This window comes from Pseudophryne corroboree, chromosome 4 (genome assembly GCF_028390025.1).
Source record: "Pseudophryne corroboree isolate aPseCor3 chromosome 4, aPseCor3.hap2, whole genome shotgun sequence".
Lineage (NCBI taxonomy): Eukaryota > Metazoa > Chordata > Amphibia > Anura > Myobatrachidae > Pseudophryne > Pseudophryne corroboree.
Genome location: NC_086447.1, coordinates 298,985,136 through 299,004,514, shown reverse-complemented (window position 1 = coordinate 299,004,514; position 19,379 = coordinate 298,985,136). Strand labels below are relative to the sequence as shown.

At 44.9% G+C, this 19,379-nt stretch overlaps 1 protein-coding gene across 4 annotated transcripts in view; it reads left to right on the top strand.

Moving 5' to 3' along the window:
* The window catches only part of PLD1 (phospholipase D1), a 497,457-nt gene that overhangs the window by 455,713 nt on the left and 22,365 nt on the right, over positions 1-19,379 (top strand). For all 4 annotated transcript variants that reach the window (XM_063916252.1, XM_063916253.1, XM_063916254.1 and 1 more), the window contains 3 exons: positions 12,854-12,942; positions 14,334-14,447; positions 14,928-14,977. In XM_063916252.1, the coding sequence (XP_063772322.1) occupies positions 12,854-12,942; positions 14,334-14,447; positions 14,928-14,977 (253 nt within the window). The remainder of the gene's footprint in view (positions 1-12,853; positions 12,943-14,333; positions 14,448-14,927; positions 14,978-19,379) is intronic.

The following is a 19,379-nucleotide window of genomic DNA, read 5'->3' as shown; positions in this document are numbered from 1 at the left end:
ACTGAGCATCTTTGTGTGCATTTCCCCCCCAAAATGTGTGTTATTTGCATTGCTATGCAAATTAAGACTCAGCTGATTAAAATGATATGCGGCATGTGTATATTCTGTGTGCTCGACCGTGGCTGTATCTGCATACGAAATGCTACGTTACAGTGTTTTCCTGGAAACAGAATATAGGCATGCCAAATATCATGTTAATCTGCAGAGTCTTAAATGACATAGCGATGTAAATTAGATGCATTTTCAGGGGCAAAAGACACTAGGTGCTGGCTGAGTCACATGGGAGCTGTCGGCTCTCATGCGCCATGTGTGCCGCGATGTACAGAGGCTAGATGAGGAAGGACGTATCTGTAGAGCCTTAGTAAGGGGAAAGTAAATAGTGACAGATGCTTAAAACATCTAGAAGAAAAGAATTAAGTGGGAGTAGATAAATATCTAAGGAAAGTTGATACTGCTTTATCTAAAGAGGTAAGTTGTCTTTGAGTCCCCATTTTGACTCCTGCAGTGAAAGGATGTATGGTTCAGTTGATGTGGACATAACCTACAATCTCTGCGAGGTTCTCAAAGGAACTCTGTGATCTTAAAGTCTGTATTGCACAGCGTGGAATTACTGGATATAGGATAGCTGGCGATGGCATGTCCGTTATTAACAGAGGCCAAATGTGCCACAGAAGATAACTGATTTCTCTATGGCCTGCCTCTCCATACATTTTAGAGGAGAGATAATTACCCCATCATACATGAACCTGTTATTCCTGAATCCTCTGTGTAACCAGGAGACATTGGGCCTAATATATGTTTGTATGCAATGGCCGATGTTCACGCAATGGAGCAATTATCAGCAGACTGCGCATGTACCGTGATCGCAGTGCGCACACGCCAAAGTGCCTTCGCAGAGAGGATTTCATTACAGAGTGTTGGACATGAAGGGACCATTTGGGGGAGTTAACGGGGAGTGGGGGCAAACTCGTAGGGTGTTATGGCCATATTTGGGGTGTGTATCTGCCTTCAGCTCTGCATGTACACTGAGAAACATGGCACCAGCGTTATTACTGCCGCTGCCAGTCTGCATAGCCATAGGACTACCCTTAACCTCAGTGTTCCTTGTTTTTGCGTATAGGCTGCAAATGAGTTTGCGATGGCTCCAACGGGCGTCTCTTCTCATTTCCTGGAGCCAGCTTCACTTGCTAACATTGGTAGTTCCGTACCCTAGAAAATCACATTTGTGAATGCAGTTGTGTACAAACATGAATGAGGCCCATAGACAACTGATCAAGGCATAATGTAGCATCCCCAGACCTCTGCCGCTATTGTGTTTTATGGTCACATGTAAAGGGCCTGATGATTACAAAGACACATGTTTAGTGACACTTGAATTTGGGGCTATATTTTATCATTAGTAACCACCACACTTACTGGAGCAGTGGGTACATGTAACAGGTCAATGCTCATTGCAGTTGAGAGAGAGGAAATTTCTGTCCACTTGCTTTTTTTTGCTTTGGGTAAAGTGGACTCAATTAGAGCACTGTTCTTCCCTAGCAATTACGACTACTTCCGCCTGGCAACCAGGTGTCCTTCACTTACACAGCAAGTAACCTTGTCCCCTGGCATTCATGCAGGTGGAGACGAGGAGATGCTCATGTGACCCTCTAGGTGTGGCCCCCACAGTAAGGCATGCCTCCATTGATACTTTTTTCAATTAAGTATTATTGCTTGCGATGTGGCCCCACCCCCAACTCCAGGCAATTTCTGATTGAGAGTGGAGGCTGATCTGTCGCACATCGTCTTTCCTAGTCATACTCCAATAAAAAAGCTGGCTTTTTATCATTTATAACACAGACTGTTTTATATACTGTAAATATAACACAGATCTGTGGAAAAATCTACCCTGACTGCACGCCCCTGGTTATGTTCATTATGTCTAAGGCCAACTGACTGGTGTTTCCAATGCAGTACTATAAAAGTATGTTTCCTATATTTACAGACTATATAAGAGCAAGTATTCATAAGCACAGAGAACAGCAGAATTTTCTTACCAGAAACCAAGATGGCAAAAAAAAAAATCATTTACATTTGGAGGGGTAATGTATTAGCTGTGAGTTTGGCGTTTGCACCTCTCACCAGTTTTTCCCACAGATGCAGTGAAAAGGTTCTCAGGGGGTCATTCCGAATTGTTCGCTCGTTGCTGATTTTCGCAACGGATTGATTAAGGCGAAAATGCGCATGGTACGCATTGCGCATGCGATTGACAGGACGTGGGTGTTTCTGGGCGGAAACTGGACGTTTTCTGGGAGTGTGCGGAAAAACGCAGGCGTGCCACGATAAAACGCGGGAGTGTCTGGAGAAACGGGGGAGTTGCTGGCCTGACGCAGGGCGTGTTTGTGACGTCAAACCAGGAACGAAAACGGGCTGAGCTGATCGCAGTGTAGGAGTAAGTCTCGTGCTACTCAGAAACTGCTAAGAAATTTCTATTCGCAATTCTGCTAATCTTTCGTTCGCAATTCTGCTAAGCTAAGATACACTCCCAGAGGGCGGCGGCCTAGCGTGTGCAATGCTGTTAAAATCTGCTGGCGAGCGAACAACTCGGAATGACCCCCTCACTTCAGTGGGAACAGTCGCCGGGAAAAAATATATATTTTCACCGGTTGTGTTTTGTTTTTGTTTTTTTGCTATGTAATGGAAAACGTTTTAAAAGTATTCCCTTTCATCATAAAATATCTGCATATACAGTAGGGAGTTATTCAGAGCTCATCAGTATTTTGAGAAATCGCAAACGAGCTCCTGTACTTTCGGCCGTCTGTGCATGTGCAGAGTTTGCATTGCGTGTGCTTCCACTATGCAATCACAGCCTTGCTGCGTATGCAGGGGGTCTACCTCTATTTCATGATTCCCATGAAGCGATCACATTTTAAATGCGATCGCAAACGCAGGGTGGTGCTACACATGCTGGGTAGCCTTGCCCTGTTATAGGCAGCACCCATCATTCGATTTTAGCAGTAGCAGCGAGTGAGCTGAAAGGTCATGTGCAACACCGTTAGCGCCAGTTGTCTTTTTTTGCAGAAAATGCGTCTTATTTGCATCGCTATGTCAATAAGACGCAGAAGGCAGACTCTGCTGATTGAAATGATATACTGCATACAAAATGGTACATTACAATTTTCTAGGAAAACACTGTAGCGCACCATTTTGTATGCAGATACAGCAGAGGTCGCACACATAATACAGGCATATCGCATATCATTTTAAATAAAATTGTACATCTTATTCACTTCATTTTGCAAAAAGACGCATTTTAATGGAAAAAATCACACGAAAAGACTCTTGGCGCTACCAAGTCACGTCATAGCATTGGTTGATAGAAGGGCTGTTTAACGTGTAGGGAGGCTAGATGTAAGTGCACACATCTGTACTAAAACTATCTCCAGGAAGGATTGTGTCATTGTACACATTCCTCCAAGCTTGGGCAGACTGGATGCCACTCACATGAATTGGTATAAGAATTGGACAAACCAGTTCGTAGGAGTATACACACTTCTAGATTGGTCTGGTGGTTGGCGACTGATGTATGTCTATTGATTTTTCTGCAAGTTTTAAAATCTTTTGACAAGACCAGACGACCAGGACTGGATGAAACCAGAGGCATAGATACTGTAGCAATGTCTGACCAACTGGTAGGTGAGAGGTTGGATTGGATGAGAATTAGACAAGTGTGTACCCTCATTAATACTTCTGGCTACTTGTGAGTCTATGGTGAACACTGTTACAGGCAAAGGCAGGATGTACTAACACCAAAAAGTGGTGAAACCTCCAAAAATCAGGCACGCAATCCCCATTTGTATCAAGCTTTCCAAAGCAAAACATTCTGGAGCTTGTACCTGATAGGCTACAAGCATATTGGCTTCCTTACGTGTAAATCCTCGGTGAGGGATTCAAAAGGACTCTCTTCATGTCCCCCGCAGCTTGTGCATCTGCAATAAGACTCCCGCTCATAAATCTGGAAGTCCTCACAACGCCACAGACAGCTCTCATCAGAAGAGCTGTCTCTTGTGTAAGCATTTGCAGATATTCAAGCATGCTGTGTTAATAAACGCAACTGTACATGTGATAAGTGGTGGGATGTATCACATTCAGTATGCGATACATGATGCATCTCGCTCAAATTACCATTATAATTGAATTGTGCAGGAGGGTCCAACTTTTATTACTAAAATATCATGCAAAGTCCATGTAATATTGATGCGCACAGTCACAGCGTCATCTCACTCCTAAGGGATTTCTCCCCTCTGGTGCTGATCATCCCCTTATCTTAAAGAAACTTGCATCAAGAAAAAAAGTTACAGATGTAGCCATGCTCACTTATCCTCCGTGTGGCGTGTAGTGCGAACTAGTCGCATTATGTTTGCCTGCGCCTTGTCGCAGCGTAGCTTATTCAATCACAGTGTAATGAATTAAGTCTCCGTTTGAATCAATACTGGTGTTCTTCCACCAGGTGTCGCTTTTCAAAACCACCATTGTGCATGTGTGAAGTCTAAATTGTAAAGTCGAACAAGGGAGGTCATTCAGATCTGATCGCTGGGCTGCGTTTTTTGCTGTCCTGCGTTCAGATAGTAGCCGCCTACAGGGGGAGTGTAGTTTTGCTGTGCAAGTGTGTGATCCTATGTGTACGCCGAGCTGCTAAAATTCTTTTCTCTTACGTCCTAGAGGATGCTGGGGACTCCGTAAGGACAATGGGGTATAGACGGGCTCCGCAGGAGACATGGGCACCTAAAAGAACTTTCTAGTATGGTGTGCACTGGCTCCTCCCTCTATGCCCCTCCTCCAGACCTCAGTTAGATCCTGTGCCCAGAGGAGATAGGGTGCATTACAGGGAGCTCTCCTGAGTTTTCTGTAAAAAGAATTTTGTTAGGTTTTTTATTTTCAGGGAGCTCTGCTGGCAACAGACTCCCTGCATCGTGGGACTGAAGGGAGAGAAGCAGACCCACTTCTTAAGAGTTAAGGGCTCTGCTTCTTAGGCTACTGGACACCATTAGCTCCAGAGGGAGTCGGAACACAGGTCTCACCCTGGGGTTCGTCCCGGAGCCGCGCCACCATCCTCCTCACAGATGCCGGAAAAAAGAAGCCGGGTGAGTATGTCAGACATAAGAAGACATCAGGCGGCAGAAGACTTCAGATCTTCATGAGGTAAGCGCGCAGCAGGAAGCTGCGCGCCATTGCTCCCACACTTACACACACACACATGGCACTGATGGGTGCAGGGCGCAGGGGGGGGGGGGCGCCCTGGGCAGCAATAAACCTCATTTTAGGCAAAAAAGTATGTAGTTAGGCTGCGGAGGCAGTAAACTACGGATCCCCGCCATTTTATTTTCAAATTCACGAGCGGGACCGAAGCCCACCGCGCGAGGGGGCGGAGCTTGATCCCTCAGCACTAACCAGCGCCATTTTCTCCACAGAGGCTGCAGAGAACGCTGGCTCCCCGGACTCTCCCCTGCTGAGCATCAGAGGGCTGAAAAAAAGAGAGGGGGGCACATAATTAAGGCGCAGTGAGTGTGGAAATCTATATACATTTATATATATAAAAGCGCTATCTGGGTTATTTTTTTTTTTTTTAATTTTTTTTTTTCCCTGGGTCAGTTGGCGCTGGTGTGTGCTGGCATACTCTCTCTCTGTCTCTCCAAAGGGCCTTCTTTAGGGAATTGTCCCCTTATAGTTATATCCCAGTGTGTGTGGGGTGTCGGTACGCGTGTCGGCATGTCTGAAACGGAAGGCTTATCCAAAGAGGAGGTGGAACAGATGAGTGGTGTGTCTCAGTCGGCGGTGCCGACTCAGGATTGGATGGATATGTGGCATATGTTAAATGCTAGTGTAGCTTCACTGCATAAAAGACTGGACAAAGCAGAGTCCAGTGCGTCGGCAGGTAATCAATCTACGGATTATACCGACTCACAGGACCCGTCGGGGTCTCCGAAACGTCCCTTCTCACAAATAAGGGACACAGATACCGACACGGACTCTGATTCCAGTGTCGACTTTGATGAAGCAAGATTGCACCCCAGGGTGACAAAAAGTATTCAGTTCATGATTATTGCAATAAAAGATGTGTTACATATCACTGATGAGCCCTCGGTGCCCGACATGAGGATACACATATTTAAGGGAAAGAAACAGGTTATAAACTTTCCTCCTTCCCATGAAATTAATGAGTTATGTGAAAAAGCTTGGGAAACTCCAGATAAGAAACTGCAGATTCCCAAAAGGGTTCTTATGGCGTACCCTTTCCCTACACAGGACAGGGTACGTTGGGAATCCTCTCCCACAGTGGACAAAGCCTTAACACGCCTTTCCAAGAAGGTGGCGCTACCGTCCCATGACACAGCGGCCCTCAAGGATCCTGCAGACCGCAGGCAAGAGACTACACTAAAGTCTATCTACACTCATACTGGTACTTTGCTTAGACCGGCAATTGCGTCGGCATGGGTATGTAGTGCAGTAGCAGCTTGGACGGATACACTGTCAGCTGACCTTGATACCCTAGATAGGGATACAATTTTGTTAACATTAGCTCATATTAAGGACGCAGTCTTATATATGAGGGACGCTCAAAGAGACATTGGTTTACTGGGTTCAAGAGCCAATGCTATGGCTATTTCGGCAAGAAGAGCCTTATGGATCCGCCAATGGACGGGGGATGCAGACTCAAAAAGACATATGGAGGTTTTACCTTACAAAGGTGATGTATTGTTTGGGGACGGCCTCGTGGACCTGATCTCTACAGCTACCGCGGGTAAGTCGACCTTTTTACCTTTTGTTCCCCAACAGCAAAAGAAACCCCCGCAATATCAGATGCAGTCCTTTCGGTCGCATAGATCCAGAAGAGGTCGGGGCTCCTCTTTCCTCACCAGAGGTAAGGGTAGAGGCAAGAGGACACCTGCTGCGCCTGGTTTCCAAGAGCAGAAGTCCTCCCCGGCTTCCGCTAAGTCTACCGCATGACGCTGCGGGAGTCCGCACAGGTGGGGGCACGCCTTCGATTATTCAGCCAAGTCTGGGTTCAGTCAGACGTGGACCCTTGGGTGATAGAAATAGTCTCCCAGGGCTACAAGCTGGAATTCGAAGAGGTGCCCCCACGCCGATTTTTCAAGTTGGCCTTACCAGCTTCTACCCCAGAGCGGGAAGTAGTGCTAGCTGCAATTCAAATGCTGTGTCAACAGCGAGTGATTATCCGGGTTCCCCTGAGCCAACAGGGAAAAGGGTATTATTCAACCCTATTTGTGGTTCCGAAGCCGGATGGTTCGGTAAGGCCCATTTTAAACCTAAAATCCCTGAACCTGTACCTGAACAGATTCAAATTCAAAATGGAATAGCTCCGAGCGGTGATAGCCTGCCTGGAAGGGGGGGATTTTATGGTGTCACTGGACATAAAGGATGCTTACCTTCATGTCCCCATATATCCCTCTCATCAGGAGTACCTGAGATTCGTGGTACAGGATTGTCATTATCAGTTTCAGACGTTGCCGTTTGGGCTGTCCACGGCCCCGAGGATTTTCACCAAGATAATGGTGGAAATGATGGTGATCCTGTGCAAGCGAGGAGTCACAATTATCCCATACTCGGACAATCTCCTGATAAAAGCGAGATCAAGAGAGCAATTACTGGAGAACGTGTCACTCTCTCAGAGAGTGCTTCAACAACATGGGTGGATTCTCAATCTACCAAAGTCACAGTTGGTTCCGACAACTCGACTACCGTTCCTAGGCATGATACTGGACACGGAACAAAAGAAAGTTTTCCTCCCGTTGGAAAAAGTCCAGGACCTCCAGAACATGATCCGAGAACTACTAAAGCCGAAAAGAGTGTCAGCTCATCAATGCACTCGGGTTCTGGGGAAAATGGTGTCAACTTACGAGGCCATTCCCTTCGGCAGGTTCCATGCAAGGACGTTTCAATGGGATCTTCTGGACAAATGGTCCGGGTCCCATCTACAATTGCATCAAAAAATAACACTGTCCCCCAGGGCCATGGTGTCTCTTCTATGGTGGCTACAAAGTGCTCACCTTCTAGAGGGTCGCAGGTTCGGCATTCAGGACTGGATCCTGGTAACCACGGACGCGAGCCTCCGAGGATGGGGAGCAGTCACCCAAGGAAGAAATTTTCAGGGACTATGGTCAGACCAGGAGTCCTGTCTACACATCAACGTGTTGGAGCTTAAGGGCCATATACAACGGCCTTCGACAAGCGGAGAATCTTCTTCGCAACCTACCGGTTCTGATTCAATCAGACAATGTCACAGCAGTAGCTCATGTGAACCGCCAAGGCGGGACAAGAAGCAGAGTCGCGATGGCGGAAGCCACCAGCATTCTTCGCTGGGCGAAAAATCACGTCAGCTGTCTTTTTATTCCGGGAGTGGACAACTGGGAAGCAGACTTCCTCAGCAGACACGGTCTCCATCCAGGAGAGTGGGGACTTCATCAAGAAGTCTTTGCAGAGATAACGGGTCTCTGGGGAGTTCCTCAAATAGACATGATGGCGTCACGCCTCAACAAGAAGCTTTGGAGGTATTGTGCCAGGTCCCGGGACCCTCAGGCAATAGCAGTAGACGCTCTGGTAACGCCATGGGTGTTCCAGTCGGTCTATGTGTTTCCTCCGCTTCCTCTCATCACAAAAGTGTTGAGGATCATAAGACGAAAAAGAGTACAGACAATACTCATTGTTCCAGACTGGCCCTCGAAGGGCCTGGTACTCCGATCTTCAGGAGATGCTCACAGAAGATCCTTGGCCTCTTCCTCTAAGAGAGGACCTGTTACAGCAGGGGCCCTGTCTGTTCCAAGACTTACCGCAGTTACGTTTGACGGCATGGCGGTTGAACGCCGGATCCTAGCGGAGAAGGGTATTCCGGAGGAGGTCATACCTGCTCTAATAAAGGCTAGGAAGGAGGTGACGTCAAAACATTATCACCGTATCTGGCGGAAATATGTCTCTTGGTGTGAAACCAAGAATGCTCCTACGGAAGATTTCCATCTGGGTCGTTTTCTCCACTTCCTACAGACAGGAGTGGATATGGGCCTAAAGTTAGGCTCTGTTAAAGTACAGATTTTGGCTTTGTCAATATTCTTTCAGAAGGAATTGGCTTTTCTTCCAGAAGTCCAGACTTTTGTAAAAGGAGTACTGCACATCCAGCCTCCTTTTGTGCCCCCAGTGGCACCTTGGGACCTGAACGTGGTGTTGCAGTTCCTTAAATCACACTGGTTTGAACCCCTTAAAACGGTGGAGTTACAATTTCTCACCTGGAAGGTGGTCATGTTGTCAGCCTTGGCATCTGCGAGGCGTGTGTCAGAATTGGCGGCCTTGTCTTACAAGAGCCCTTACTTGATTTTTCATGTGGATAGAGCGGAATTGAGGACTCGTCCTCAATTTTTACCCAAGGTGGTGTCTTCATTTCATATGAACCAACCTATAGTGGTGCCTGTGGCTATGAGTGACTTGGAGGATTCCATGTCCCTGGATGTAGTCAGGGCCTTAAAAATGTATGTAGCCAGGACAGCTAGAATTAGGAAAACAGATGCATTGTTTGTCCTGTATGCTGCCAACAAGATTGGCGCGCCTGCTTCGAAGCAGACTATTGCTCGCTGGATCTGTAACACGATTCAGCAGGCTTATGTTACGGCTGGATTGCCGTTACCGCATTCAGTAAAGGCCCATTCCACTAGGAAGGTGGGCTCTTCTTGGACGGCTGCCCGGGGCGTCTCGGCATTACAGCTTTGCCGAGCAGCAACTTGGTCGGGGTCAAACACATTTGCAAAATTCTACAAGTTTGATACCCTGGCTGAGGGGGACCTAGCATTTGCTCAGTCGGTACTGCAGAGTCATCCGCACTCTCCCGCCCGATTGGGAGCTTTGGTATAAACCCCATGGTCCTTACGGAGTCCCCAGCATCCTCTAGGACGTAAGAGAAAATAAGATTTTAAACCTACCGGTAAATCTTTTTCTCCTAGTCCGTAGAGGATGCTGGGCGCCCGTCCCAGTGCGGAAAATCTGCAAGACTTGTATATAGTTATTGCTTACATAAGGGTTATGTTACAGTTAGAATCGGTCTTGGACTGTTGCTGTTGTTTGTTCATACTGTTAACTGGTTATGTGTATTCCAGGTTATATGGTATGATTGGTGTGGGCTGGTATGAATCTTGCCCTTAGATTAACAAAATTCTTTCCTCGTATTGTCCATCTCCTCTGGGCACAGTTCTCTAACTGAGGTCTGGAGGAGGGGCATAGAGGGAGGAGCCAGTGCACACCATACTAGAAAGTTCTTTTAGGTGCCCATGTCTCCTGCGGAGCCCGTCTATACCCCATGGTCCTTACGGAGTCCCCAGCATCCTCTACGGACTAGGAGAAAAAGATTTACCGGTAGGTTTAAAATCTTATTTTTGTGCAGTGTGTGCGCAGCCCAGAACTTACTCCTCCGGTGCGATAGATGCAGGATGATCGGGGCCGGAGCTGACGTCAGACACCTGGTGACGCCTATGTTTTTCCGGACACTCCTTGTAAACGCTCAGTTGCCACCCACAAATGGCCTCTTCCTGTCAATCATCTTGCGAATGCCCGTGCGATCGGATTTATCGCACCATATCGTTGCTGACCGGCGATCCCTGTTGTTGTCTGACGCGCATTGCGGTGCATACGCATGCGCTGTTATGACCTGATCGCCCGCTGTGCAAAAACGCACAGCAGCGATCAGATCTGAATAACCCCCAATGTTTGCAGTTTAAGAACTACTTTTTTAGATGATCTCTACATTAATTAGGAATGTGAACACAGCGTCTCCAACACACACAAAGAAAAGCACAGTTCAGCGTTCTACACAGCTCTCTAAAAGAAATTAAAGCATTACAATCAGCGATAGTTGGGACACACAGCACTATAAAAAAAATTGTATGGCACAGCAGCAGCGATAAGCGTGGCTACATCTGTATATGCAGTAGTGTTCACTAAAGAAATTGCTTATGTAAAAATGTAGAATTACAGAGCGTTTGCAGGTCTGCACTAGTACCATGTGCTCCAGGTCTATGGCAGGCAAACATCAGACTCATTTTTTATAACTAAATGCATATTTGCTATAATGTTTGAATAAGCTGGGAAACATCACCTTCTTGAATACAGGGGTTGAGTACAGGATACCGGCAAACAGAATACCAGCGGTCAGAATACCGACACCTGTATCCCAGCTGCCATAATACCGCCAAAAAAATGAGCAGCAGGATAAACCTTACCCTCCCCGGTATACTTACGTTTGGGATTCTGGTTGTCAGGGAGTTCCAGCGTCAGCATCATGACAAGTGTCGGAATTCAGTCGCCTGTCTTCTGACCGCCGGCATCCAGTACTTCAGGATGCCAAATACATCTTTAGTACAGTAGGTATAAAAACTTTCTTGTGTAAATAAAATCGGTCTTTCGAAAATGTACTTACAACATAAAATTTGCACCCTCAGTGAAGCAGACACCTACTAGCCTTAGCCGTGACGTGAATCCTCCATCAGCCAATCAGTAGTGGATAGCTAGTGCTAATCATCGTTATCAGTGTGCATTTCCACCTGCCCCTGTCGCCCGCTATTGATATGGTTAGTGACTATACATATCTTTGTGTCAGTCTGCATCTGTTCGCCTTACATGAACATGCTTTTAACTATGCTCACCCTAAATTAGCTGCTCCTTCCCCTGTCAGTCACTATCAGGCCCAAGTGTCAGGTGTAAGTAAGTATATCAGCATAAGTGTGCTACCTGTTTTCTAGGCATGCGCGGAACCAATTTGCATATTTTACTTGAGGATGTCCAACGAAACATCCGCCCCTTTATCTAATAGATCTTTATCAAGATGTAATAGACATTTAAGTTCTCTCTGCTTTGCCTTTACTTATTTCTTTAAGGTTTTCTACACACAGGCATTTTTATATCTGTCCCTGGTGTTTTGTTAGGGTTGGTAATGTTGTCAGCATACCGACCGCGGGATCCTGGCAGCAGGATGTGGTGGGGTGTGGGGGGGTGGGGGGGGAGTGCTACATAACCCCTTACGGGCTCGCGCTACGCTCGCCACGAGCGGGAATAAACCCTGTGTGTCTGCATTCAGTCGTGCAGCATTGTGATTGATCAGGATTCCAGTGTCGGCATGGTGACTGCCGGGATCCCGAGTGCCGGTCACATGACCACATCCCATTTTTATTATATTGTTTGGAAATGTACACCTGTTTATGTAAGTATAGAGTAACAAGCAGTCACTTCATTCTAAGAACAGTTTCATTTATCAGCAGACAATTTACCATTGTACTGCATGCAGACGGGCCCTGTGCTGTACATCCTGCACCCAGAGAATACTTACCTTGTGCTGGGAAGTGGGTTCCTCCTCCACACTATCTCCCCAGTGACATCATCGGGTAGATGGCGCCGCGCAGTGAAGGCAAAGACTCTGGCACTGTACCGGACCATTGCTCTCTTGTGCGCTTGCACCATCTTCTTAAATATGACTGGGAAGCTGGCTCCACGCAGGAGGAGGGACTCACTTGGCGACATAAGGTAAGCTGCAGCAGGGATAGGGGAGGAGCTTTGTGCCAACTTATATGCAGTATTCAGAAACCATTTTACCCCTTTTAGTATGATTAGGCGCATTGACATTACTCTTATGTGAGTGTCCTGCCCATTGTAAAGGGGAAGAGGCAGCAGGAGACGAGATGGCAGTAAGACAGGCAGGCTGGTGGGAACTGTAATTTCAGCCAACATGTTGCAGATAACAATAGTAAGCTTACCTCAATAACCAATATCCTGTTTCTTGTCAGTTTCTCTGTATAACCGTTTTACTTTGAATTTGTTTCAGAACCAGTTCTTTATCAGCTGTTCTGACAATAAAGTTGTGTTTAACAAGATTGGAGACACCATTGCCCAGAGAATCATTAAAGCTCACAGGTAACAGATAACCATGTGGTTTTCACATCACACAATTCTGTACATTCCCTACAGCAAAATCTTAATGCGCTAAAATGTTTTCTAAAAAATAATTGGTTTTGCGTAGTTATACCGATTAGAAAGGAATGCAGATGCTACACTATCCGTTTTACTGACTGAGGAAATTCTGCCCTTTCTGCCTGCCATTTAATATACTTTGTATTACCAATTTGACCACCCAAAGTGGGCCTTATTCAGAGATGTACGCAATGATTATGTTATCGGCCAACTGCACATAAGTCATAATCGCATGGGCACGTGCCAGTGTACATAAGCAGTACCGCTTGCAGTGAGGTTTTATTTGCAAAGCGATTGACAGTTGGGGACTGCTTGGGAGAGGTGGCAGAGAGTGGCGACAAATCCGTAGACATGACGTGACTGTGTCATACACAGAAAACAAGCCACCAGCTTCTTGGTTCTCATGGACATTCTGCACACCCATACGTTTACCCAGATGATCGATTATTGGGGGATCTGTGGCCACCACTGTGTCTGTACACAGTTGCTTGGATCTTCGAGGTCACCAATGGGTGTCTCAATACATTTCCTGGCATATGTGCTGCATACAGGATTAATGTACATCACTGAATCAGGCCTACAGTGACCATGAGACCATGCTGCAGAGCCTTCAACTTGTTTTTTGCTCATTAAACATATTTTTCAATTTACAATGTTGAGTAAAAAAATGGCTATTCAGTTGCTAACGTATAAAATGTAATTTATAAAATGTTATGAAAAATATGTAATGAAAGCATAACAAACATGCATATAATAAGGAGTCTTACCGGAAGGATGGTGGGGGAGCTGCAGGTCACAAAGTAGTGTAGAGCAGTCAGGACTTACTGCACAAGCTCCCAGATCTAAAAGTCCTCCCTGGCAAAATCTCCTCCACTGTCCCTGGAAGTGCTGGCGCCAACGTGTTTTGGAACTTGACGTTCCTTTTTCAAGGCATATATGCCACTGCAGGTCACTACTTTGTGACCTGCAGCTCCCCCACCATCCTTCTAGTAGGACTCCTTATTTTATGCATGTTATTATGCTTGTATTAAAAATTTTTCATAAAAGTTTATAAATTAAATTTTATATGTTAGCAACTGAATAGCACCATTTTTTACCTACCATTGTATTCTGCCTGTGACATTTTTGGGGGTTTAGGGTTACCCCTCTTTTTGGTAACAAAGGCGAGCTGATATTCAGAGACGCGCCCAGGGGTGTCTGTCACCTATCTCGTTGTATATTTTTCAATTTGTAGTATTATTATACTAGACATAAAAATTATGACCATATCACTTTTATGCTTTAAAATTATAGAGCCACATGGAGCTAAAATTATACTGTCATCTGTTCCATAGAGAAAACAAAAGGTATCGAGTGTATGTAATAACTCCGCTGCTTCCTGGGTTTGAAGGAGATATTTCAACTGGAGGGGGAAGTGCGTTGCAGGCCGTCATGCACTTCAACTACAGGTGACCTGGCACATCTTAGAGACTAAAAAGTTACAGACGTGCAAGATTTTATATCTGTAAGAATTTATCTGCTGCTTTAGGGAGATTTCTGCTCTACTTCAGTTATCTTCCAATAGCTCATAAAATTATCTTTTTATTTAATCTACTGATATTTGGAATAGTCGTATTCATAATATATATAGTAACACTGACAGGATGGCACTACTGCTTTGTGTGATACATTTTATATTTCTGTATAGCCTTTTTAGGCTTCTGTGTTTTGGCTCCCTCTAGTGTCCATTTGTGTGCTGTCTCATTCATACATACTTGTATTAGTCAGCATAGTGTCTAGTAAACAAGTTTATCAAGTGCTACACTTGCAGAATTTATGCACAATTTTATGGAACATGTTAAATCATGTATTTAATCACGGCATTCTCATTACTGTAGTTGTCTCCTGACTTTGCTCTTTTCTGGTTGTGTCTCTTTATCACATTTTAGAACCATTTGCAGAGGAGAACATTCCATTATTGAACAGCTGAAAGCAGAAAGTGAGTTGTTGTTTTTTTTAATTATAATTTTACTTTTTCTCTTTACCTATTGTTCCAAAGTTCCAATTGTGAAAATCATTAAACAGACATTTTGAAAAGGATTTTTGTATTACATTTTATTATTGATTCATTGTTATTTGTTCATTATTAGACTTTTATACATACAGTACATGGGATTTTTTTTACATTTTTTTTAGGAAGGTCATATTTATGAATCCGCTTGAAACTATTTCAGGTCCAATCAAGCCGATATAGTTCAGTTTAAATATTTTTTGTGTTTGCTTATTTTTGCTTACCGTGTATTTTTTCATAAATTCCTATGTCTAATTGTTACATTTTAATGAATAAATTATGTATTAATTTTAGTATGTTAATTATTATTTTCTCTTCAAGAAATAAAGTGAATTATTTCTAGGCCCAGAAATTATAGTGTATATTTTTTGGCCAATGCTATTTGTAAGAAACGCCAATGTTTGTTGTGTTAATGTTCCATCACGATGTACGTGAACCTGGTTCAGTGTTTCAACCAGATTACATGTAATATAGTACATTATACAGTTTAAACAGTGGAAACTGCAGAGAGCAACCTTGAAAGATGTGTATGGGCATCCACACTTGACCTCCAGGGAGAGGTCCAAACAAATCAGAATCGTACAGAGGTGTCAAGGGTCAACTCCTATACTTACAGAAAGATTCAAGAACAATTCTTCATGTGTAAAAAGAATATTTCTTACAAGAAACTAAACTTTGCAAGAGTAAAAACATACTCCAAACTCTTAACTCATAAACTACTAGGCACTGATTTTATAGATGTTTTATCAAGCTGTAATGGCTATTTAAGGCTGCTAATTCGTTAATGTATTATTAAACTATAGTCTACATTTTTGGTCTAGAAACGTTTTATCAGCAGAAATCTCTAGGTTTACACATACTGTACCACCACAGGACCACGGGACGGTACAAACGTCTGCTCCAGTTGTGGACTTGCAATATGGAAGCATAGACTTGCAGTTTGTGGACGTTTCCTGTGTGGTTCTGAGAGTGGCCTAAATTGACTAGTATTACAACTGGGAACGTTTGACATTATGGCAGGGTCATGCAGTGAGGTAAATGGCTCAGAAGGCACTGGCTAGTACCAAAGCTAGATTTACACACACTATATGAGCCCAAGGGTTCATGTGGGCATTATACACATTATACTGCTGGAAATTTGGTGAGTTATGATCAGAGATGTACAGAAAAGACAGGCCTCCCCTTCCATAGACTTTTTGCTCCAATATTGACTATAAAAATGAATAGAATAATACAAAGAAGATATTTCTAATATATTCTTTGTATTTTTCATATACTTTATATAGTCAAAACTCTGGCGTATACGCAGGGCTGTTTCTAGCCAATTTGGCTCCCAGTGGGAGATTTAAAAATGCACCCCCCCATGACATAAAAAAATGTGCCCCCCCGCCCCCCACACACACACACACCTAGATAAAAAAACAAAACTTGCGCGTGCACCCGGCAAGGGGCGTGGCCTCATCTACATGGGTGTGGCCTCATTTAAATGGGCATGGCCTCGTCTGAAAAGACTACCTCACAATCCATTTTTTGACCCTGCTCCAACAGATCACGACCACCACAGGAAAAAAAAATTCTACCATATTAAGCCCCACACAGTAATGCCCCCTGCACCATATTATGCTACACACCACAATGCCCTTGATACAATAAATCCCCACACTACGGCAGGCAAGAGTCCCCATTTCACACATTACGGCAGGTGTCCCCATTTTACACATTGAGAGAAAGAGAGAGAATAATTGCTGAGGCGATTACCGCTCTTCGGCCCGCCTCACCAGTCGCTCCTCGCGCCGGCCTTTCCCTCTTCCTAACTTGGATCCCCCCTGTACTCCGCTCGGGGGGGGGGGGGGGGGGGGAGTTTCGCGTCGTGACGGGGTTGCGTCGTGACGTAACAACACAAACGCGTCATTCCGTGAAACTCCACCCCCTGAGCGGGTTACTCGGGGAGAAATAGGAGGGGGAAGCAGGGAGCCACAGTTAGTGCCGCGGCGGGCACCCAGTGCGGTTGCACTGCTCGCCTGCCCCAAGAAACGGCCCTGCGTATACGATAGTATGACAGGATAGGCTCTGCCTCACCGCACGCCGCTGCATTATGGGTATATAGAGAAGTATATTTGAACCATGGAGGAAATACCCATTAAAAACACATTAGCCCTGTACTGTAGGCACAATGTGCTTGGCATAGTGCAGAAAAACGAAATGCCTATACACACTGGGCGATTTTGAGCTCAAACTCGTCCTGTGTGTATGGCCGGGTGATGAGTGGTGAGCGCTGATGCGCAGTCCCTCATCATCGCTGGCCGCCGCCATCCATCGGGCTGTTGAAACAGCCAAGTGAAGCACTTTCCACAGTCTCCTACTGTGGAAAATGCTTCACTCCCTGTGAACATCGCTGGGCATTCACGATCATCGCTGGGCAAAAACGTCCAGTGTGTATACACCTTAAGGCAGTGATTTTCAACCTTTTTTTACTCGCGGCACACCGAACAATATTTTAAAATTGCCAAGGCACACCATAAGTTCCCCACAGAAAAAAACAAAACACACACATTGGCACTCACAATAAAAAAAAAATCCACACATACATTGACCTACACAGAAAAAACAATCATGTTGCTCCCTACATAAATCCTATTGCTCCACACATAAATCAATCACATTTCTCCCCACATAAATCCTATTGCTCCCCACATGAATTATTCACATTGTTCCCCCCATAAATCCATAAATTCTTATTCTCCCCACATAAATCCTATTGAAATCCTATTGTTCCCCACAGGAGAAATAAAATAACAAATATTATTATCAGCTGTCCTCCTCCCTGTCCCTCAGTGGCGGGGGTTGTTCATAGTGGAGTTCTGCGAATACTGAGCAGCGGGCGGTTGGGCAGGTGTGAATGTGGGTTGGCAAGGTAAGCTGTGCATGCAGGCGGGAACTAGAAGATGTGTATGCAGGCAGGTGGGCTGGCTGGGTGGTAAGACGCGGCGGCCATGACCTATGATATCACACCGTTTTAGGTCACGGCCGGAGCACGACTGATCCTCTAAGAAGAGCCTGGGCCAACAGTTTACTCTGAAGGTGCAGGAAGCTGCTCTGGCTCCGCGGCACACCTTGCAACTGGTCGCGGCACACTAGTGTGCCACGGCACACTGGTTGAAAAAGCCTGCCTTAAGGTGTAAAGGAAAATCATATTGAGATATTTATAAAAAAAAACGACTTTACAGAAAGTTGTTCTTGAACACACAGCAAGCAACCAGATTCCGAACATGTTAATAAATATTGCCAGCTATGTTTAATGACAACTTGATAATGGGTCCTTCCCATTGGAGAATTAACCCTTCACTGCTGATGCTGGGTCCATAAGACCCAGCCATTTTGATTGTTCTATCTGGTTGATTTTCGAAGAAGGAGCAATATATTTTTCAGTAGCTTCGTATCGTGTAATTTACTGACAGATAAAGTATAACCATGTGCTAGTTGCCTTTACTGCAACAGCCCTTCCCTTGTCTGCCTGGTCTAGGAGACCCAGCGTTAGTACTGAAGTGACTCTTTTCAGTCCCTGTAGTCACTGCTGTACGGGAAAATTGCCACCACCAGGAAAACGCAGCAAATGCATCAACAAGGATAGAAAAACACAATATTACTGTGAAAAATGTACTTTTTTTGTATTGAGCATGCAAAATGTGTGTGTGAGGAATGCTTAAAAAATTCTGGACAGGAAATGTAATAAATAATAATGTTTTCTGGGTGAATTAATAAAAACAATTAATAGTTGGAGTTTAGCAAGGAGTTTCTATTTCCATTCCTAATGTCATTTCTGATCAATATCCATAAAATTTCTAAAACAACGCTGAAATCCCAGTGGGTCTCACAGACCTAGCATCAGTGTTCGTGTCACAAAATTTGGCGTCACTATTGGAGGCAGGGCCAGTTTAAGGGCCACATGGGCCTGGAGCTGAAAATATTCAAGGGTCTATTGTGAGAAACAGGGGAGGGGTGATCTGTGCTGAGCGGGTGCAGCCAGTGCCATATGGGCGTGTGCACTCCCTACACTATCAGCTCTAATGTCTCCCTAAATATGTCAAAATGATAAAGAAATTGCATAATTGTGTGAGAAAAATAGAAATGCAATCTTAATAGTTATGATATATGGTGACCATGTGGCCAGCTAGTGGCTAGTGATCCCCATGCTGCCATGATGATGGGCCTATTTTTATGTGGAGGCCTGGAGCTGCAGCTCCATCCGCCCCATTGTTAATCTGGCCCTGACTGGAGGATTAAAACTTTGTTCAGTCAATAAAGTTTCTTTTAACAAGTGTTCTATTAT